This window comes from Crocodylus siamensis, chromosome 3 (assembly GCF_052110815.1).
Source record: "Crocodylus siamensis isolate JL-2025a chromosome 3, ASM5211081v1, whole genome shotgun sequence".
In the NCBI taxonomy this organism is placed as follows: domain Eukaryota; kingdom Metazoa; phylum Chordata; order Crocodylia; family Crocodylidae; genus Crocodylus; species Crocodylus siamensis.
In genome coordinates, this window is record NC_143397.1 from 215,966,547 (window position 1) to 215,990,138 (window position 23,592).

Consider the following 23,592-nt stretch of genomic DNA (forward strand, 5'->3'; position numbering starts at 1 on the left):
AAAAAAAAAAAAGAGGGGTTACTGCCAGCAGCCATGCATTCCCAAACTCGCCAACACAGCTGCAACTGGAAGTGATTATTTCTGCCTTGGCCCAGGCCACATTGCTACACTGCTGCTATAGAGGATTTGTGGAGAGAAGAGGAGGGAGAGGTGGTTCTCTTAGGTTAAGTACAGACATTCAAAAAAGCCCGAGCCTGAAATGATTCAATCTTTGCAGGTTAGTCTAACCTGCATAGATTGAACCAGAAACCACGTGAACAGACATTTACTTTTGATTCTGGAAATGCAGGCACATGCCTGCAATGGCTCAGGCTAAAAGCCAGGGGGCGCTACAGTGAGCCCTCCCTCCTCTTCTGCAGCAGCCACAAGGCTGGAGATAAGCTGGTGGGGGGAAAGAGGGGCATGGCCAGTGCCCTGACAGGACACTGAGTATGACTGGGGAGGGGTTTAAACCCCTACCCTGGCCTGTAGGGTCCCCAGCTGGGGACTGCCTGGCTTTTCCTCACCCTGCTCACAGATGAAGCAGCTGAGGCAGGGGGAGCCTTGTGTCAGGGCTGCTGGTCATCTTTTGTAGAGTAGAGGTGTGTACAGGACGGTCTGAACAGGGATGCTCCTGCCTCAGGCAGGGGCTGGGCTAGATGTGACACCTGCAGGTCCCTCCTAGCTCCACTCTCCTCTAGGATTACAAGACCTCATCCAGAGGAACCCCCTGCGCTGCTCCTACAAGAATAGAGCATTTCAGGCCCCTGTTTTACTACAGTAAGAAGAGAGGGAAAGGCCCAGGACCTGTGTTCCTGCCAGGACAGTCAGCTCCATTCTTGGACACGCACAAGGGGCTGGATGAAGTTGGGCCTCCCCCACCCAATGAAGTGAAACAGAGCTGCACAGCCCCTGCTCTCTGCCCAGGGAGACCCTGGGGACACTTCCCTGCTTGCACTGCCCTGGCTGCTCCCCCTGGGCCCTGCACAACTGCTCGAAGTGCTGCGCTCAGGCATGCTACTTGGCTGGGGCAGCCCCACTGTGGCAGCAGAACTGCTGGGAGTTCGGGTAGAGGTGCCAGGTGCCATGGGGGCTGGCTGGCTCCTCCCAGGGGACCTGCCGCTGCTGCTGCTCCCGCCGTGTCAAGCCCAACTGCTACTCACAGCAGCTGGCCTAGCTGCCAGGCCGGGTGGTCTAAAAGAGGTGGCTGCAATCAGGCAGCTGCAATGCCCAGTAACTCTGCGGGTGAGCACCAGCAACTTTTCCAGCAGTGGCCACAGCTCCTCAAGTGGGTGAGTGACTCAGGCAGAGTTGGCAGCAGGGGTTGGGGAGAGGAATCTCTGCATGTCTCCTGATCCATGCCACTGCCTTCCCCTTCCCCAGGGACACTGACCCTGCTCTGGGCCTGGACCCGGGCATGGCCCTGTAGGGAAATGAAAGCACTCTACATGTGCTCCCAGGTCTGGTGCCCACTTCTAAATGCCCCACATTCTCCCCATTACTGCATCACAGAGACGTCAGCGCTGGGATGCCTCCAGGGGCATCTCTCCCCTGCTCACCTTTCCTGCGCTTCTGCCTGCAACAACACTGGCTGGACCTCTCCTTCCCCCTCTTGGCCTCAGGCCCAGGGCTGGCATCTGGCCACACCTCCCCTCCACCACTCGTCCCTCCCCCACTCCCTCTCAGCTAGCCAGAGCAGTGATAGTGCTCTGGCTAGGGAGGAGAGGGGTGGGAGCAACCCTGCTCCCCCAGATCAGCCTAGCCCAGCCCAGCCCAAGGCTGCAAAGCATCCTGGGATGCTGGGGGACTGTCAGTTAACTGAAACCAGAAAGGGATCTAGGACACAAATTCTGTAAACTGGTTTGACCTAATTCAGTTAAATCTGATACTACATTGAACCAGGTTTATCTCTTAAACCAGTTTCAGCCATTTTGAAAGTGGTTTATGTGCACTGAATTTCTGTTCTGTTACAGGTTTAAACTGGTTTCTGATCACTTAAACTAATTTATGTGCAACTTCTGTCCCTAGCCCAAATATCCCTCTTTGCAACTGCTTCATTTTGCAAAAAATAAATGCTAAAATCAGGCCAGGATTTGTGAAAGAATAAATTAATGTTACTTGAGAGAGAGAACTGAGCTGCACTCTGTAGCCCAATAAAGTATGTACAGTCCTGCCAAAGCACTAGGTTACACTCCGAATTCTTAATATAAAACAGTAAGGTCTCATTAAAACAGGACAAGAATTCAGTACTCTTTCTAGGTAAGCACTCCAGCCATTATGAAATAGTCTTTTTCATATTCTTCCCCCTCTCCTTGGTCAAATAAACTCCTTCAAAATAGAATAGCTTTGAATGGAGAGGCCACTACTCCAAAATACCTTTAATTTAATTGCTAAAAATATTCTTCTGTGAGGTGTGTGAAGTAGATTCAAATTCCTTCAACACAGAGAAAGAATCTGAAATCAGATCCTCCCACATACTGCGTGACTACTTCAACCACTTACACAGAAGGAAAGGTACCACAACCACTGTTTTTGAAACAAAGTATTGACCCAATCTTGGTGTTTGAAAGGAAGGTTTCAGGAGTCTAACTCCAGGAAAGGATTAGGATATGATATGTGAATGGAGAAAGACTGGCAAATCTTATTCTCTAGAAGTTAAGACACACCCCTGAACTCAGTGTTTCCTAGCTTTAACAGCTCCCTGATCAGCATGCTGGCTGGAGATCACACTTTCAGACACAATCATGGCACCATCATATAAGCACATCACTGAGATATTATCAATTCTGTTAGACAACAAGCTCTCCCAGGTAAATATGAATGATATTCACAGCAACGCAGAGGGTCATATGCAAAATTTAAGTTGAAATTAAACACTAAGAACTTAGTATTACATAAGGCCTTATGAAGTAGGATGACTTTCATATTAGAACACCATCTTCAAACTTACAAGACAGTTCAAACACAGTATGTCAGGACCATATTACGTACAATAAAATGTGATAGCCACAAAGTCAGAGAAATTCAAAGACCTTAACACATGCACACAGCCTTAGCAGATTCTCAGGATCTCAGGATCCATAAACTAACACTGTTAGAATATCACAACACATCACCCATTGCTTTACTGGTCAAAGACTTATGAGCAGAATAATAAAAACTCTTTAGTGCCAAATCCTAAGCAATTTGACTTCTGTGGCCAAAACCTGAAGCAGCTATAAAAACTCATAACACAAACAATGAGTACAGCAAGAGTTACCACAACTGCAACTGGGAGAGGATACTACACTCCAAAAAGAAAAACAGATGGCAACCTACCAAAGTAACAACTATAACTATCTGCACCTGTAAACAGAACAACTTTGGATCTTAAGGACATCCAGACAACAACTGACAATGCTCACATGTTGACAAGAAACAGCATGAGCCCACACAAAAACTGACAAAGAGAAACAATGGGAGTAAAAAACATATCATAGCAAACAGGAAATGCAGGGAGAAACGTTATGAGAACATGGGACTGCACATTTAGAAAGTCATTAAAGGAGCAATTACTAACAGACAATGAGAGATAGACAATGAGAGGGGGGATAATATTCTTACCTGCCTTGGGGTTCAGATCTTTTAGTCTGGTCCCCATCCTACTTGTGTCTAGCTTTGTGTTTTATTAATTGGCTGCATCAGGTTCTGGATGACATTTTATTGCATTTTGATTCTTTTTATACATTGGAATATGCAGAAGTTACTACTGGGATCAATGGATACTGCCCCAGCTATAAACTCTTGGACTGACACCCATGTCATGTGACTGGGACCAGAAAAGAAAGATTAGTCTTTGACTAATACTGATGTGCTGTACATACTTATCATGCAGGGGTAGTATATTTAGTGTACAACAACAGATGACCATACTAACCCTTACTCTTAGCCATGCAAAATATGCAAATCTAGTCTTCTGAATTTATAGTGTTACTTAGTAAATAACTGGGGCTGCAAACAGGTGTTCATTTCTACTGGTGGTAATTTTCGATCTCTAAAATGCAGCACAGTAATTCAGCATGAAACTGTGCCCTCTCCCCTGCTCATCACTCCCTCCTCAGTCCAAGGTGATCCTAGTCTGGGGAAAGTGTTATAGCTGCTCCAGACCTCCTGTTCTCAGATGGACTGGGGCAGCAGGGCAAAGTACCTCATCAGGAACCCTGGTGTGAGGAATAGATGGAGATCATGCAGTGGCTGCTCTTCCCCTCCCCTCCTGGTCTACAGGAGGGGTGGGAGCACCTGCCCCCTTGTACCTTCTCTAGATTGGGGTCAGCCTCCTAGTCCCCAGGAGTCAAGAGGCGGAGAAGGACACAGCCATTCATTCTCCCAGGAGAAACTGTCCTGGAAGTGTCTTCTGCCAGGATAGAGATGAGTTTTTTTTCACCTGGAACAGCTATTTTCCATTCATGAGAAACTCTACAAATATCTGTATATTCATGGATTCTACCAGGAGAGCCGCAATTCTCCCAGTAGAAAGGTAAGGCCTGTATGCAGCACTTGTCTTTGGATTCAGCTCATAAAAGACTGAAGGCAATCATTTTTTAGGCTAAAAATAAAAACAATTAAGAAAGTATAAAATTATGGTACCGACCGTTTGTAAGCAGTAAGAAATGGTCAAAGAAAATATTCAGTCAAATGGAGTTTCATCCATTAAACTATGGAAAGAAGCCTTTAAATGTTAGATTCATTTTCCTGACTCTCTCAAAAAGGAAAACTAACACACATCTGTGACCTAGCAACAATATGGTTTGAAATAGTTTCCAGATCAGTGAACTGTGCAATACCTTCAAAAATGGGATGACAAAAGGTCGCAGAGGGAAGTTAGTAGCTTCTTGCAGTTTGGAATGAAATTCTTCAATTGTCAAAGTAGAATTCTGTAGGAAAAAAAAATTCTGTCTTGGTGACAAAATAATAAAAATCATTAGGAAGAAAGTAGGACCCAAATTCTAGTAAAAGGAGTTTGCGTAATGACATGTTCCCAATACTAGTATCAGAACGATTTTGCATGTTACACATTAAATTTGTTGATCAATAAATATAGTGTGCGACAGGAAGACGACTGTTATACTACAGTGAGACTGAATAATTTTACAAAACATTCTATTTATTATGCATGTAAAACGTCTGACTGAAATCTTCAACATTTGTTGCTTAATCCTTGCAGTAAAAATTTGAGTCTTCAAGGTGCCAAACGTTTTTTGTTTGGTGACAACACCATGGATTTCATAGATAATTTAGGCTGCTTGTTGTGCCACAGAATCTGTTCCATACTCTTACAGTAAACATCATCCTGGTAGCATGCCTTTAATGGACAATTTATTGTTTGTTATTGGTGCCACTCTTTCAGCTTTCAGTCCAGGACTGGAATATTAGAGGAGAAACTTGATACATGCTAGAACTTGATACTTGATAAAACTGTAGTTAATTTGTATTTTAAAACACTTATGTCAGCAGGTTACAGAAGCATACAAAAAAATCCTAAAACACTTCCAGGATTATGTCATATGTTAGACAGTGCTATTTATCATCAATAGAATTGTTTACCAAGTTCTGTTCACTTCTATCAGTGCAACATTGCAGAAGGCAACTAGAAGCAGTGAAAACCATAAAAGTCTCACAGGTCCACAGGTCTCTCTTAATTTGATGACAACGGATTTCACAGGTCCAACTCAGGAACTAATTTGACATGTACAGCCTTTATAGGAGACAGTCTCAGATGGAAAGATTGTGGCTTGATTTTTAGAATTTAGCTGGAGTTTTGTAAATTGGAGAACACTTGTCAATTATATACAAAAGAAAATTTGATATAAGAATTGACAGTAAACAATTATGGGACAAAGAAAACTTACAGCTGTACTTTTCAAAGTAGAACCAAACTATAAGCATACTAAATTCAAAGTTGTAGTTGCTGAATATTGACAGTTGTCACCTTCATGTATAAATTTACCACTTGTCATTGCATTTAACAGTTTTACTCCATTATTACCTATTCCCTTCATGCCATAAAACAAATTCTGTGGAATACAGGTAAAGTCAATGCGACGTCTAAGTAAACCAGGTGCACAGTAGCACTCATTGTTAAATTACAAACCTGTAACAATAGTTTAAAAATTACACTAATGTGCATTTAATTGTGAGGTTTTTTATAATTATAATGACTAGATTAATTTGTTACTTTTTTTGTGAAATGTTATCTGTGGCCTGTTATTCTGAGTTGTTGACGTTCTTGGGCCCAACAGCAGTTAATGGGGAAGTCACAACCTCTGGAGATCAGGCTACAAGTGATAGCATTTCATTTCCTGATCTAACTATTGCTCAGTGAAATATCTAGAGCAGTGGTTCCCAAACTGTGGTAGGCGTACCACCAGTGGTATGCAGACAACTTGGAAGTGGTATGTGGAAGACTGGGGGGGGAGGGGCCCCACACACACACACACACACACACACAGAGTTCAGCAGCAGTATGTTGCATACAGCCTGCTCACACAGACAGGAACACAGCACCCAGTAGGTAAGCAGGCTGGGGGGTAGGTGGGGGGGGGACAGATCAAGACCTCCACAATGAGGGAGGTAGGGGGGCAGAGGCAAGGGCTGGGGCAAATGGGCCCCTGGGATGGGTGGTATGAGAGTCGGAGCCTGGGCAACTCATCCAGAGGTGGGGGGGGGGCTCCCCACCATTGCGCACTCCTGGGGCAGGCATGGGGGGGCACATGCCCCCTGGATCTATGCATGGGGCAGAGGCAGACTGCCATTGCGTGATGAGCTCTGCAGCATGCTGCCACTGGCCCAGGACCCTTGTGCAACACAGTGTGCCTGCTGTGCACTTGCTGCACTGTGTCCTCTGCCCACCCGGCGGCAGCAGGCACATGGAGTACTGTACATCTCTAGAGGCAGCTGTAGCATGGTGCAGAGCACAGTGGTAGCCCACTGCTCCCTGGGGGTTTTCTCCCCTCAGGCCGACTTGCCCCGTCTCCACAGCAGGGCTGGTGCAAAGGCAGCCTGGACCTTTCCAGGGATGCGGGAGAAGGGGGGTTAGGTTCCCTCCACTGTGTGCACACCAGGGCAGGCATTGGGGCACTTGCCCCCCAGATCTGCATGTGGGGGGAGGCGGGCTGTGAGCTGGGCTCTGCACTACATGGTGCTACTTCTGGACCTGTGCAGGATGTGGGGACCTCTGGAGGCAATGGGATGTGGGGGCACTCCTGCTGCTATGCTCACCCTGGGGCAGGTATGGGGGGCACATGCCACCCATGCCTGCCCTGGAGTGCACACAGTCCCTCCACCCTGTTGCTGCTGCTGCCACTGCTTGCAATACCTCATGCTGGCCGAGTGCCTCTGCCTGCCTGGCAGCGGCAGGCACGTGGAATCCTGCCCTGGGAGTCCCGGCCCGGGGGGCTTCGCCCCGCTCACGCTGTACCCAGTGCACACAGCCCTAGCAGGGGGCTGTACCTCCCCTGCCCCCAAGCCTCACATCCTGCCCAGCAAGGCAACATTCTCCTGTGGGCAGGGCGGCTGTGCTGCACCCCCATGGAGCTGGGTGGCCCAGGCCGAACCCCACCTCCGGTGCTGCTGAGCACCCCACTGAGGCCCGAGTCTTTGGAGCCCTGGGGCAGCCTCCACTCTCCTCCAGCTGCTGCCTTCCCAAGAGCCCAGCTGAGCCAGCTTGCCCACATCACCTCCCCTGTGACTGCTCTCCCCACGCCTCTCTCCTCCCCCTCATCACAACATACTTGACCAAAAAGAGTACACAAGAACAAAGGTAGTATATGAAGTTTTATTTATTGTTACCAGGTTTAGAATTTTTAGAAAACCTAGTATTTACTGTAAAATAAAAAAGCAACATTTATTATTATTAACTAATTATGATTATTAACTATATTAATATGCAGTGTGTCCTGCCATGTACCCTCTTCCCTGATTGTTTTTCTGATTTATTGTGGTGACCTAATTGTAAGCAACCAAACTTTCTGAACTTTAATTTTTGTCTTTAAAATGGGAAAGTGATTTGAGATAAGCAGCAAAAAACAAACTGCTGAGTACTATAATTCATGCATAGATGAATCAGAGATGCTATTACAAAAAAATGTGAGGTATAACTGTAACATACTGGATTAATGTCCTAGTAGGGAGCCTCACTGCCCATTGCCAGGTGTGTACCAGGGAAAAAAAAAAGTTTCCCAGTATATCTATACTCCCAGTGCACACTTACCTTGGCACTTTGGCCAATACATCTTCCATGTTTATCTTGAACCAAATAAGTTATTCTAGTAGAAGCACAGTGTCTACAATAGCACTGTTGCCAGAATATGTGACTAGATCTCTGATATTACTATACTAGCAAACATTTTCTAGTGTAAACCTGGCCTGAAAACAGCCTGTAATTTACTGACATCAGGTAGGACCATTTCTCTAATGCCAGGGTCTTAAGATGTTGGTTATTATAGTCCTGTGTTCAATTTTCCTAGAATAACCATGATATGTGTGTGCATGGGGTTAAAGTCCATTATATACCTGTAAATAAATCTTCCAAATATGAAGAAAAAATAATAGTAGATATTTACTGTTCTTTACTTACCACAAGTCCTAACACAAGGGTACGCACTCTCTCCCCAATCTCTGGTGAAATGTCATTGCCAAACTGCTGTAAGGTTGTAAGAAATCTTTTCAGTTTGCTGAGCTGTCTAGCCCCACAAGCTGGTGGTAACTGCTGATTAGCCAGAGAGGAGGAAGAGGAAGAAGATGGCCCATTGCTGAAGCCATTGGGTGGAGAAGGAGCTCCATTTAACGCTGTTGGAGAATGGCTAGCGCCATTGGTTACTGAAAGAAAAAAGAAAAAAAAACAAGGTAAATTAATCAGTTTGAGTTTTCTGTGTTTGGCTTCAATAATGATTATGCACTTTAATAGCATGATTAAAGACAAGCCTTTTAATAGAGTGACTCTCCGAGACATTTCATGTCTATTCCACAGAAGCTGGTATTACATGGTACATAAGATTTGAGACAGCAGTGGCTCCCCAGTGCACATCTGCCAGACACCCAAAAGTGTTTTTTTGTACCAGAACAAACAGTATTTGAATGTCACTTTCATCACATGCTTAAATAAGTGTAACAATTAAAAGTGTAATGCAACAAAACTGCTCCTCTGCACACATATTTGGTGAAGGTTAAATTTAACTTTGATCTTTTCTAATCATGTTTTGTATACACAACTGACAGCTGCGTTTATAAAAGCAGAACTTTCAAGTTTTAACCTTATACCACCCAATGAGATGGCTATTTTCTTTCTCTCATGTATTTCCTAGTCATCAACATCTGTAAATGCCATATGACTAGTGCAGTATTCACTCAGGATTTATTAAGACTGAAGTCTTGAAACTAAGGCACGAGTGTAGGCTTTGGGAATAAATCTAGGTTTAATTCCCAAGTTTGCCAAAGATTTCCCATGTGATGTTGGGCAAATTACTTAGTTTCTCTGCATCTCAGTGTTCCATTTGCAAGACTTATAAGTTCCTTGCTGTTGCTTAGATGTTTACATACTTACTAAAGGATAGCAAAAGCAACAATATTCAGGAGGAGCTTTGTATCTGCCAGAAGTACAATCTCTGCTAGAGATTTCTTATACGCAGGGGTGAAGGGTGCACCCAATTTATTGGGTGTCCTTAGCCTATCATAAGGATGTCCTTAGCCTATCAGCCACATTGTCAACTGATCAGTGGGCTGGGAGGACAGGCCATTTGTTGATTTCTCTGCTGTTCAGGGACCACTCATCTTCCAGCCTTTAATAAGGACCCTTGTTTTTGCAGGTTCAATATAAGCTCAAAGTTCTACTCACCCAAAAAGAGAACGGAAATTGGCCAGTAGAATTCTACAAATCTCTAAAAAAATTACAAAGTAGAATCACCCACACAGCTAGCAAGAAAGTTTAGGCAGCTGTTATTGTAAAATACAGCTGACATGCTGGCCCTATATACAGAACTTGTCAGCACAAAGATTTTAACATTTTCTTGCCAGTGGCCTCTCAGATTAAGCATCCCATAAAAATGTACCTTCCCTTTGAGTTATTCTTTCTTAGCCAACCATCTCTCTACACAACTCTTTCAAACTTTTTGAAGGATGCCAGTTCTTACCAACCTTCAATAACTATCACAACCCTGTGGAACTTTTAAAGAATTTCTGCTTAAGTGCAGATGCAACTGCACTTCCATTCCTTGGCCACCGAGATGCTTCTGCTGGGTTGGCTGATGCCCATATAGTTTCAGCACCTTCAGCCCACATGCTGACATGGGGAAGCAGGAATTCCCTGGCAAAAGCAGGGAAGAGCTGGCTTAAACTGCAGTCACAGTAACTCCAAGCCATGTTCCTCTTAGTACTTAATTAGAGTACATTTCTGAGTTTAAAATGTATATTAAAATCCATTAAATTGATACTATTGCAAGGAAGACTAAGTAAATCATTTGGAATAGATATGAGAATGTCACCCTCCGGAAGGACCCCAAGCACATTTGTTCTGTCTCCTCATCCACTGTTGATAGGCAGCTAACCCACAAGGCAGGTCTGAGGTAGCTCAGAGGAATATGAAGGGCAGCACCTATAAGAAGGGATGGGGAGGTGCAGACAAAGGCTCCTCAGACTTGGAAGGGAAGCCTGAGATAGTGTCCACAGAAAGAACTCAATCAAGGAAGACACTCCAAAAGATACATGTCTGAAGGATGGGATGAGTGGTGGCACTTTCTGTAAATAACTAAAAACTATTTAAATGTTGCTTGTGGATCAGCAAAAATGTTAATAAAATAATTTAGCTATTGGAATTTTCAACAAATTTGGGTCTCATATTCATGGGCTTGAAGTTGAGCAGAAAGACAATCTTTGCAGGGTTTAGGGCTTACAGGTTAATGTTATAACTATGCAGAGTACGCACAAACCTACTCACCACTCAATTCCTCCATCAATCTTCAAAATAAAGTTCCGCTAAGACAGGGGTGTCAAATTCATCTGGCCTCACAGACCAGATGAGCACTGTGGATCCAGCCCATGACTAGGATGGCACCATGTATGGTGCAGTCCAACTGGAGTGGCTGCTGCACTACATGCAGTAGCCACCCCAGCCAGACTGTGCCACACAGGGTGGCTGCCCCAGCTAGACTGAATTGCATAAAGACCCATGCTGCATGTTGCGCCTGCAAGCTCTGAGTGCAGTGCTGGTCTTGGACCAGCTGGAGCAGGCTCTGCATGCCATGTGTGGTGAAGTCTGGCTGGGATGGCCACTGCATGCAGCATGTCAGCTGCCCCAGCTGGACTGTACTACATGTGGCACTGTTTTGGTCACTCTGGGATCTGTACCAGTCCCAGAAGGACTGGAGCAGCTGCCATATCAGGTATGCTGGGGGGAGAGGAGGAGAAGGATGGAGTCCATGGGCTCAATCCAGCCCACAGACTGGCTCTTCCCCATGGGTGAATGCCACATGGATCTGATGAGACCCAGGGGCAGTTCCAGTGGCTGAATGACAGGGTTCCATAGGCCAGATCCAAATGTTTGATACCCTTGTCTTAGGACTTAAATAAATGCATGGGCATTTCAATGCCTTTTTGTACAGAGGTAAACCATATGTTAAATAAAAAGTGAACCAAATGCTACAGTAACAGAAATGAGATGATGCAGTTATGCTGGGTAGGAATATATATGAGTAGGAGATTGAGAAGTTGTGTTCTTTTAAAGCATAACCATGCTCTTATATTTATATCAATTAAATATTATATGAGAGCAAAATTTTTCATTGTCAAATTGCCAGAAGGAATTACAGACTGTTTCACGTGCTCTGGAGACAATGACCCAGATTCTGATCTTCGTTACAATGATATAAATGCAGAGTAATTCTCCTGGGGTTAACAGAACTTCTGGAATTGGGTGCCACATGCAACATAGGCAACCTCACTGGGTACGTCTACACATGAAATTAATGTGACTAAATATACTCTGGCTCACTTTGAACCAGAATAAACTAATTCTGCCATCACTATCTACACATGTTAAAATGCAGTAATTTACTGCACTGCTGGATTCCATTTGTATCTGACAGGCCTATCAGGAGGTGCAGTAAATTAGTCTACTGCATCCTGATTGCTGGTCGTGTGTAGATGATGACACTTTACTGAACAGCAAATTAGCCTTCTGCACGTTTCCATGAAAGCGTCTCATGTAGATATGTCCAGTGTGCATCAGGCTGAGTGTGGAGGGGACAGGCAGCACAGTGACAAGAAGACGAGCATAAGATCAGGGAGGAAGCCAGGAAGCAGAAAGCTGAGCAATAAATCAGGTAAAGGAAAGGGACTGGAGTGGCAGCTGCAGAGGGTACAGGGCCAATTTGTGGCAAGCCCCACTGCTCTACATTTACATCAGATTAACTGAGATTTTGTTACAAATTAGTGACCTCAAAATAAAATGCAACTGGTTCAAAATGAAAGGGATATTTTAATAATTTTACAAGGCAATTCTGATTTAAGTGTTACATGGTTCATGGTTTAAATTCATTAATTTATTATCAGGAGGAAAAAAAGGAACTTTATTTTGAAATGTTCATGTCTTTCTCCCTAAAAGATTAATTCTGTTTATTTTTATTCAATAGCAGACAGGATTCCATTACCACAAGTGAACTGCCTGAAAGCTGAGAAGATTATCCATATTTCTCACATAAGGAATGATACAAGCATTGGAGCAAAAGAGCAAGGGAAACTGGCAGTCATTGTTCTTTCACAGTGCAACAAACCCATCAATAAAATTACCACACCTCTGAGTTGAATGCTTTACTAGATTAAGATGTAGTAATCTGCTCTGCTCTTAATTTTAAGACTGCTTAATCAGTTTATTTCAGCATAATGAAATGCCACTCCAGCCTTGTCATATAGGCTTCCCTTCACATAATTTGATTTCTTACATACAGCAAGAATCAAAAGAATATGCAACAAAAGAATAAAATAAGTCTAATTACACGTTGTGGGTGTGAATGAACTGGTTCTTGGAGCTCCTTGTGTAGTGGGAGGAGGTGGCATTGTTGGAGGCGTCAGCCTGGATTGTGTCTTCACATCCACAGGTGAGTCTGGCATTGTGGAATGCTTCTCAGTACGATCTGTAACATACCACATGAACACACTATTTTATTTCTTCAAGTACATTAGATTGGGAGGGAGGAGGGGGCGGAGGATGAAAAGCTAACCCTGAACTGAACAGTTTCAGCATCTTCTGTGGAAGATTATACATGCTTATCTTTCCAGCTTGTTCTTGCAATATTACATCATTGAAACCTCACTTAAGGCAGTGTAACACAGATGGTAGGACCTCATTTATAACAGGGCTGCATTATCTTTTGTTTTTATTTCTAGCATGTGCAGATGCTACCTCACAAGCAGTATTGGAGCTGTAATAATGCCACCTTGCTTGAAGGTTTTAACATTAGATAGAAGGAGAAAATAGATGAAGAAGCAGGAAGGTAATAAATCCCTTTATGACAACTCTGGCAGAACTAAAACCTAAAGCTCTTTTGTACAGGTGAGATATTGGCTGAAGCCAGCTCTCTTCATGACTGGTGTTCTTTGTAACACCTGCTGCCCTCTCCATCTTTCGTCCTTATAACTATTAGAGCTACCCGGGTTAAATACTGCATGTGTTCTGGCCATGTTTACCACACCACCTTCTGATACTTTAAGTTGACAAGACAGAGGTACCATATGCCACATAATAAAAGTACCTTTGGCTGACACAGGTGGTATGTGTTTATACCAGTTTATTTTATTAAGGAAAAATCCCCCACCTTTATCATCTATCTCAGTCTGTACACTCACACATCAAAGAAAATTGTGTATATAATGCAGGGTATTTGTCATAGAAGCCAAAATATCTAACTGAATTACCAGCTTTTATACATACAAAAAACAGACAGACAGACAGACAGACAAACAGACAGACAGGAGGGAAATTTGAAAAAAAAATAAAAAGTTTTAAGTACCATATATCAAAAATGGGGAAAACAAACTATATTTAAACAATGTTAGGCCCAATTACTTTACTTATATCAGTAACACTCTATGCTATTTCTTGAATAATTATGATGGTCACAGTTGGCCTTTAACAATGAATACATATGTTAATGTAAATTGAGAAACTACTTTTCTTCCTGTCAATTTTTTCACCATTTTTTCTACAAACTGTTTTAGTTTGATTCATGAGTTCATAAGCATCATGTACTTAGTTGGCAGAGGAACAAACTGTCAAAAAACATGAACAGTTACAAAAACAAATAAAATACTGGTGTTTCCTATAAACTTAATATCCTAAAGTTATATTCCTTACTCATACTAGAAGACATACGCAGTTACACCAAGAATTTGTTCTTGAGAAGTCAAAAAGTTCCAACTGTCTATACACATGTACACAATGCACATATATACTATATTATATGCTAGGCATATTCACTGTATGTAGCGAGTGTGTGTAAAGACAGATTCAAGTTAGAGTTTTCAAAACAGATATCAAGTTCACGTAATACAAAAAGGACTGCCAGGATTAGAATCTTTAACTGCTACAAAAGTGAAGTTGTAAAAAACTGGTCTCACACAATGCAAGATTTTGGAGTTGTTAAAGCTGTGTTCAACTCTTTGGAGGACTGTTTTAAGGGGAAAAACACTTTTATAAATAACAATCAAATTAGTTTTGTAAAGGACTTGAAATGAAAAGAATCTTGAAAAAGAAGAGGTAGTCATGTGACAGGAGGGGAGTGTACCTCAGTAATTAAGACTGCAGTGTTGATTAAGGTTAGCAATCTCAGCAGTGAAATGGACAGTGTCCAAAGAGAGTGGCTGAAAGTTCAAGGTTTATACACTGACAAGTGAAATGTTTTAAATCAAAATATGCTAAACTATTAAACACCTGAACATAAACTTTTCTATAAAAATCTTTCGCCATATTGTTATGCTAAAACATTTAAACCTGTAGCTGCAAGTCACTTATTTGAAGAATTAAGGAAACTCTCTTTGAAATGTTCATTTCTTTTTTAATGGTTGAATGTATCTGGCACTCACCTTAACCAACCTCAGCAACAAGGGAATAAATAGCTTTCAGCTCATGTTGCAAGTGAGGGAAAGAGGCACAGCAGTGAGTGCAGGCCTTCCTAAATAAAGGCAAATATTTCTGCCATGCCAAGAAAGGAGAGAGAAAGGGAGGCTTGCCAGAGTTGGTTGGGAGATAACAGTGGGAACTGCTGGTCCATCTGGTTTTCATTCTGCTAACACTCACATTGAACTGTTAAAGAAGGCAGTCCAGGTACACAGATTTGAAGCATGTGGAAACACAGACCTAGGCAGGGACACGATGGGAGTGGGTGGAGGAAAAAAGAAAGAGAGAGAATGAAACTCTTCTAACAGTCTGCTGCTCTCACTGAGCAGGCACAGTCTGTATCCCCCAATTTAGCTGCTGATAACTGAAAGCAATTCTGCTACTGTGATCAATCGCAACTTTTTTCTCCCATCTTGTTTTTCTGGTTACTTTGCTCCAAAAAAGCAAAACTGATCAAAAATTGCATCCAATCAGAGAAAAAAAAAATAGTACTTTGAAAAAGCTAACTAGAATGGTTTATATTTTGTTATTTAAACAGGCATTGTAGTTGCACTAGAACATTGTTTTTGTCTTCCAGTTTCAGATTTTCATTATATTATGATACATTTGAGTGATTCTTATTTACTAATGCATTATGGTCCTTAAACACACACCTCTATGGCTACTTAGAATGTTAAATTAACTTATGTTACTGCAAAATTCTATAACACTACTATCTCCTGTAAGGGGATCAGAACTCCTTTCAAATTAATGAAACAGCAAAAATATGAACACTATCATCAGTGCTAGAAGACTCACCTGGAAGACTTAAAGTCTCATATCCTCCTCAATGATGAATAGCTTTCAGCTTAAGAAAGGAAACATGAGAACACAAAGCTTGTTCAATTGCATGGAAGGCCCACAACAACCAAACAGATATTGAGCTATCCCAGAAAATATCTTTCGCTTCATTCTTGTTTCTCCCTCTGGCAGCAAAGCTCCTCCAAAGGCCATGCTGTGGCTGCCAGTGTTAACTACCCCTCTGGTACAGAATGGCAAACACATGAAGGAGCAGTTGGGCCATGAATATACAACATACAGCTGCTGTTTCTTTAATGCTGTTCCATCACCCACAAACCTGTAAAGCCTCAACAGAATGAATCCTAACAGAAGACAGAAGGATTCTGGCAGGGAAGGAAGCAGAAGCTACAGCTTCTACAGTGCTCCAACTTTGTGGGACTCTAACCAGGAGGATTACAATATTTGGTCTTTTGTTAAAGCTCCAATGCATGGAGCTGAAACTAATTTTAAAATAAAAGTTGAAAGAGTTTGCACACTCATGTTTGCATAAATTAAACAAAAACACAGAGGGCAAATTAAATCTCTCGAGATATTGATACATCTATATGTATCTATATATCTCTATATATCTACAGAGATATATTTAAATCTCATGGTTTGGGCCATTTGGGGGTTTGAATGAAGCAAACTCAAGAGTTTTCACATAAGCATTTTTTGTCTGTATACATTTTTTGTCTGTCTCTATATAAAAGGAGGTATTGAGAAAATCTAACCCAAGCCTTTAGTAGAATGGCAATGGGTCTCAAGGATTCACACATATTTGTTCCAGTTTCATTACATGCAAGCGCACATGCCTCAAATCAAAATTCAAGAGACTTACTCAAAACCAGCTAATTCCATGAGTTTCACAGGATTTTGATGGAAAGGCATAAAAATAAACCCATGTCTGCAAACTTGAATTCCAATTCTTCTAAGGTGAGATTCAAGTTTGAAATTATACCAGGTGAGTTTTGATAGCTCCAGGGCCATGACGAAGTTTAATACAGCCCTTATGTTCACCTCCTCTCAAAACCTGGCACATAATTTAAGAGTACACTTTGAGTGGGTAATGAGAATAACCTCTCAAGCACAAGCACTTCTACTTTAGAATGCGCATAAACAGACAAGACTGGAATGGTTCACCTAGCCTTGATCAAATGGGGCTTAAGCCCAAAGGTCCTCTAAACTAAAGGAAAAAGGAGACCATCTGCAATTCATTCTGTACTGTTCATTGCAATCAATTCAGGATGGAGATAGATGGTGAAATAATGGGCTAGTCCTAATCCATGCACACAAGCCTTTTAGTTCAATGAGAGTCTTAGAATAAATTCAGAAAATGTGTTTCAAGTATGCAAAGATCTATTGCATTTGTTTTGGATTACACTGAAAAAACATTCTGAAATACACATTCTTGAATCTCTTTTACAGCGGAGCTAGGAGTTGTGATTTAACCACAGAAGCATTTTGCTCAATTTTAAAATTAAAGAATGCTGTAAAACCAACTTTAAATGATGACATTCCTTCTGTGGATTTTTTGGTTCATGAAACTGTGCTGTTCTCATCAGATATTCAGTTTTATGATGGGAGATATTTTTATCACTGAATTTAGCTGTTAGGTGAATACTGGTATTTACTGTAAGCATAGCCAACCTTATACAAATAAATATGGAAGAGACAGAAAACAACATGTGAATGAGAGGGGAAAGGGGAAAAATATGTACATGTATTCAAATGGCTTTACTTCACTTCCTGTATCCTAAATGATTTAGTCCATTTTTAAAACAAGGCAGTCTTTCATATATGGCAGAATTTCAGCTTACATGGCAGGTTTCCAAGTCTATTGCATCAAGGAAAGCTGATGTATGGAACAAAATATGGAATATATAAATACTTTACCGATACCATTTCAATAGCCAATTCTATGTCAAGCATTTCTAGAAGTGGTGTGTTTTCAATTTCCTTTTTTAAATGAAAAGAAGTATGGTATAATATACTATGGCATTTATTTTACTTTTAGTTAGTAAAAACAGTTCCAGATGTATATTCAGGCATGAAAAAAATTAAAAGGCGCTCTCTATGGATCATACCTAGTACTCCTGTGCCAACCCATACAAAAAATCAGTATTAAAAAGGTTGATGAATTTAACGTTTTAGATTTCTACTGTCTTGTTTCTTTAAGAAATTAGGCTTTAAGCTAGCAAAAAGAGAATGTACAAAGCTGTACACATGTAACAGGAGTAGAAAATTATATTTAAATGAAGCCAAAATGTAATGGATTTTGTACCAGCGACCATCACGCCTATGTTTGTAACAGGAGTAATAAGTTATATTTAAGTTGAGCCAAAAATCTAATGCATTTTCTACTGGTAACCATCACCATAGCTTTCAGACTAACACTGCAGTCAAACATACTTTTGTGATGGTATTCCACATCATTAACAAACAATACAAATAGAAATCACAATGCTGACTGAGAAATTAAAACCCAACAAAGATCAGCAAAGATTAACAATCATTTAACAATTAGTCCATTCTTCCTCCCTATATACTTATCAGGAAGGACTGGAACTCTCTGTGCAGCTAGAGACCGATGCAGTCAGCAGCACTGCCTTATAAAATTTACCAAAGGGCCTCAAACTTTCTAATGGCTTAATCTTCATCCAATTCATTTTAGAAGCTTTAGTAAAAAGGCACAGAAAAGAATTAAAATTATTATAAACATTTTGATGCTGTAAACAACTGCCCTTAACCACCACACTCAGGCTGCTAATCAGCCATCAGATGGACACAATTTCTATCAGCCGTAGATATATTTATTATTCTGACCTAGAGGTAAAACACCACCAATAGTCTGGCCTGTACAGCCCCCTCATCAAGGCTCTTGAAGTATCAAGAAAATGAAAGAGACAAGAAATATCCTTTGCAGCAAGATCATTCAACAGTCATAGCAGATATATCATTAAGGAATAAGTATGCACACTAAAGAATAGAGAAGGAAGATCTAAGCTAAGATTGAAAGATGACATAACATTGGACCACGTCTTCCATGAATGTTCACCAAGTTCATTTACACCAACAGAAATAGCTGTCTTTATAAGGCAATGAAAAGCTTTGCAATATCTTATCCCATTCTTTTCCAAAGCAAATAGATGAGCATTTAATCATCATTTCATCAGCTGTTCTTGGAAATCAATGGAAGTGAATCCCACCTACCCATTTCTTCTCATTTCAGCAGAAGCTGAAAGTAGCTCTGCTTGCTTGAGTGTCCTGTGTTATCTCACAATGCTATCAGAGGCCTCTTCTTTAGCTCATCTAAAACAACCTAATGAAAATAATGCAATCTCCACTTTGTCAGAAACTTAAAAGCATGTGAGACATTGCCTGCCAGCTCATATAAAAAGGAAAGTAGATTACATCAGCTAAGTGAATGCCAACAAGTGCCAATGATATGTATATGGAACACCTATCTCAGTTTGGATTGTGGGACCAGCATCTGCTTTGAACAAATGTATAGAGAATATCCTTGAAGAAACAAACATAGAACTCCCCAAATAGAGAATCATGTCTTTGATTATCAGGTGAAATGGTAATGGCCAAATAAGCATAAAGTAAAAAAAAAAAATCCAATTGTTCTAAACCAGGGTTGAGACAAACACTTTATGTTATTGCTCTGACATTATTTGAATTTAAGCTCCCAAGAGAAACAAAATATCTCTTAGCACATGATTTTATTTAAGGAAACAAACACATTTTTCACCTAATAATTTGAATTATTAGATGCTAAGTTTTCAAAACTTTAAAAAATTCCATTTTAGTTATTTTATGATTGCAAAAACTTATTCCAAAATTGTCAGACTTTGACATATCTTCTTTTCTTTTACATTGGTTTGGACTTCTCAAACCAAAACAATAACTGGGATGAAGAAGATGTAGTGAGCCATCAGCAAAGTTCTATGCAAGGACTCTTTGCTTGACATTATTTCAGTTCCCTTTTGACCCTTCAGTGCCTCCTAGGTGTTGAAGGGATGGATGATTTGCCCGAAGAGGAATTTTATGAGCTATAGATGAAATTAGATAACATCTAAATACTTGTCTCACTTCTCTAAAAATAAATGCATGAAATTTGTCCCGGCCCATACTCCAAATAATTTATATTGTGTATGATAACTAGTGGAAGTGGTTGAAAAACTAGGGAAGACGTTAAAGAATTGTCTTTTTCTTTCCCTTATTCTATATCCAGAACAATTTCCAGATTAGCTGTGCTAGATATCATTATAAAAATGGATTTTTAAAATACATACATCATTACATGTAAAGAAATGGTAACAAGAAATAGTCTGTTGCATTTGGTTGGAAGTTTAAAATATAAATGAGTACCTCTTTTTTATAATATACACATAGTTCTGGAAATAAAAGACTATACTTGCATAATATTTTCCAAAAAGAGTTATGGCAGAACTGGTAATGATCAATATCCCACAGAGAACTCCAATCTCTTATAAATTATATGCATATATTATATATAATTTCAAATGAGTAAATCCTTTGTATTGTCTTGTCTACATTGTTATTTACATCCAAAGCAAGATAAGCTATACAATTAACCTGACAGTATAAATTAAGTTTCTACCCATTTAAAAGCATCATTTATATTTAATACAGTATTACATGGGTCCTCTAAGCTTATTAAGGATCATAATGGGAAAAACACACATTGATGGACAAAGATATATGGATTAGTAAAAAGAAGATGGATAGGCATATGACAGCTTATTATATAAAGACATTTGCTGTAAGTCTTATTGAAAGTTTTCCTGATTGATATGCATGTAAGCCCTGATGCTATGGTATACTCGATGGCTTCAATTATCATGGCATACAATGGGACTGTAGGGTGCGCAGAACTTTCCAGGATCAGGTTTCCAAGTCTTCATTTTATCAGATTATACCATTTTTGCCATACCCCACCCCCCATTTATAAAAATACCTTATTCTGGTTAATTTTACTGCTTTGAACAAATAGCCCTGAAGATCAAAATATTCACATACAGCACACAGCATTAGCAGACAGTGCAAACTTCCTCTACAACAACCTAGAGAGGTTTGCTCAGAAGTTGCTATGGACTATCTTTAACAACAGCACCACTTTAGTACACCCTAGAAATGTAGGACAACTTGATGAAAACGTGAATCAAGGGTCTATGTCAAAAAGTGAAAGGTTAATTCAGTCTTCACGTCTACAGATTTCCCAGTCACTACTCAGAATATCAATGGCATTATACCATCATAACCTATGAACCAAAGTTCACATCCCTACCCTAGAGCCCAACTGCCAAGCCCTTTATTTTAGATCATATTCTGCTTCCCAGGTACAGTATTATAGAGACACTCTAAATGATGTAACACATTTGTAGAGAAACATACTGTGCCATTATGTGAAGCAAGTTTAAAACAGGGGGACACAACTCAAGTTTTACAAAGGGCCATTTGCCAGTTGAACTTTCTAGTGGAGGGTCACCACTTTAGGGATTCACTCTGTTTGGATATGAGACATATTTTACAACTGGCAAACTGGACCATGCATGTGGGTGCATGCACAGCTTAATGAATTTCCATACAGCAAGGACATGGGGTGGCTGTTTTGCTTGTTAAATCCTTTTTTGGTTTAATAAAAAATAGTGAACCACTGGGATTGACCTGGAAGGTTGCATACTGTATATCTGCACAGAGGTATTATTGGAAGTCACCAGATGGCACTAACAAAAACAAACAGAACTGTTATGACTAATTGATTATTTAATAAGAATTTGAGCAAATGGTCTTTGTTAGTTGACAACTGATTCCTTCTAGAGGTTCTACATCACCAATAAAGTTTGTTTACTGCCTTCAGAACTGATCCAATATCCACTAAACTCAATGGGAAGACCTTTTTAGCAGTGGATTTGGATTTAGATTCCTCCAATAAAACCATTTCCAAATTGAAGAGACACTGCCTGCAGATTCCACTCTCTCAGCAAAACAAACATTACTACTAGTAGCTGTATGACAACAATCATTTCACAAGCACTAAATACAAGTTAGAAATGATCTGTGCATGTAAAGAAAGGAACCAAATCCCATTGTTTTATAACAATGTGAAACAAGTAATACAGGTGAAGTCAACTAAAACATGTGGATTTATACTGGAGCAGAACTGGACTAGCTTTTTCTAGAAGATGGATAACTCTAATAGCCATATATTGACATTAACATATCAAAATACACAAACTGAAGCCATTAAAATATAAGTGTTTGCAAACAGTTGTCCCAGGTATCTTGTATTAGACCAACACAGCTATAACCGGCAACCCCTGAAACAAAAATATATACATACAATAATTTCAGATACTATTGTCTCTGTGTTTGTCAAATGTTGATAATCTACAAAAGAAGGCTTATCTCATGCAAAAAAAAAGATTCTAATACATTCAATTAATGTCTTAATTAATATAAAGATCATTAGAAAAGAATAGTGACAACAATCTTCTTGATTTTTTCAAACTACCTTAACTGTTATTTCAATGTATCAATCCACAATTGTCAATGTTAAAGTGCTAACACTTTTATGGAGTAGCTGTGCGCTCTTTTACTGTTTTGCTTTTAAATATGTGAAATACTGTAGATCAAATTTTCTTGCACTCTCCTTCTAAAACATGATAAGGATTAATCTGTAAATGAACTGAAGAGGAAAATATGTTAAATGAGGGAAACTGCAGAACTAAACACCAGCTACCAGAAAGAAACTACTCAGTCTCAACCAGTTCAAGGAAAATATTGACAAAGAAAAGAAATGTAATGCATTTGAACTCTGAATGTTTAATGTGAGAGCACTTAACCCTTGGTAATATGGTAGGTTTGCCTGTACGCTATGCTTTAGAAAGATTTAACCTATAGACATGCCACACAATTTTGGTCCACAATTCTGAAAATAATCACTTTTGGGTTATGAACGTATGTTTGTTTTGTTTCAATAATATAGTCTTTTGCATAAGAGATATGTGTAAGAGGAAATGACCATTTAGTGTTAGTGGAGGTGATAGACTAGCTAACCCAATAAATGCATTCCATCTCAGGAATAATTAGAAATGGATTCAAAAGATAATAAAATACTGAAAATGTTAATTTAACTACATGTAATTAAATTATAAACATGTAGAGCCAGGCTAGTAAAAACATAGCGTCTAATACAGATGTGGCTAACAGCCACAGGAATTTTAATTAAGTTGTTTTTAGCCACCAGAGGGAGCCTATATTGTATTATGGATACATGAGGAGCCTCTCTTTCAATGCTGAGAATTACAAAGAAAGAAGCAAAACTCTTGCCCCAAGATGAACTAAAAGTCACAACACAGAAGGAGTCTATCTGTTTGCCTACACCTATCCCTACACATATTTCTACAGTACCAAAATAGAATTTTGTATGAACTTCTTTTCATTAAAAAGTCCCTAAAAACCAGCTTACCAGTTCTAACATGTAGTTTTAGTCAGTATTGGCTGCACCAAGTGCTTGATAGTGTCAGGTCAATATCTCAGACAGGATTTAGTTTAATCCTCATGTGTCAAGGCAGTACATTAAACTTCTGCTTGCATAGGGCCAGAAAACCTTTATT

The 23,592-nt window shown here is 40.2% G+C and overlaps 1 protein-coding gene across 7 annotated transcripts in view; it reads right to left on the minus strand.

Moving 5' to 3' along the window:
• Positions 1-23,592, minus strand: part of RUNX1T1 (RUNX1 partner transcriptional co-repressor 1) — a 138,797-nt gene that overhangs the window by 56,664 nt on the left and 58,541 nt on the right. For 4 of the 7 annotated variants that reach the window (XM_090040319.1, XM_090040317.1, XM_090040318.1 and 1 more), the window contains 3 exons: positions 13,005-13,142; positions 8,594-8,835; positions 4,803-4,892 (listed from right to left, as the gene is read on the minus strand). In XM_090040319.1, the coding sequence (XP_089896445.1) occupies positions 4,803-4,892; positions 8,594-8,835; positions 13,005-13,142 (470 nt within the window). Of the gene's footprint in view, positions 1-4,802; positions 4,893-8,593; positions 8,836-13,004; positions 13,145-15,922; positions 15,972-23,592 lie in introns of all 7 variants that reach the window. The other 3 variants (XM_090040322.1, XM_090040324.1, XM_090040323.1) reach the window with 3 other exon arrangements.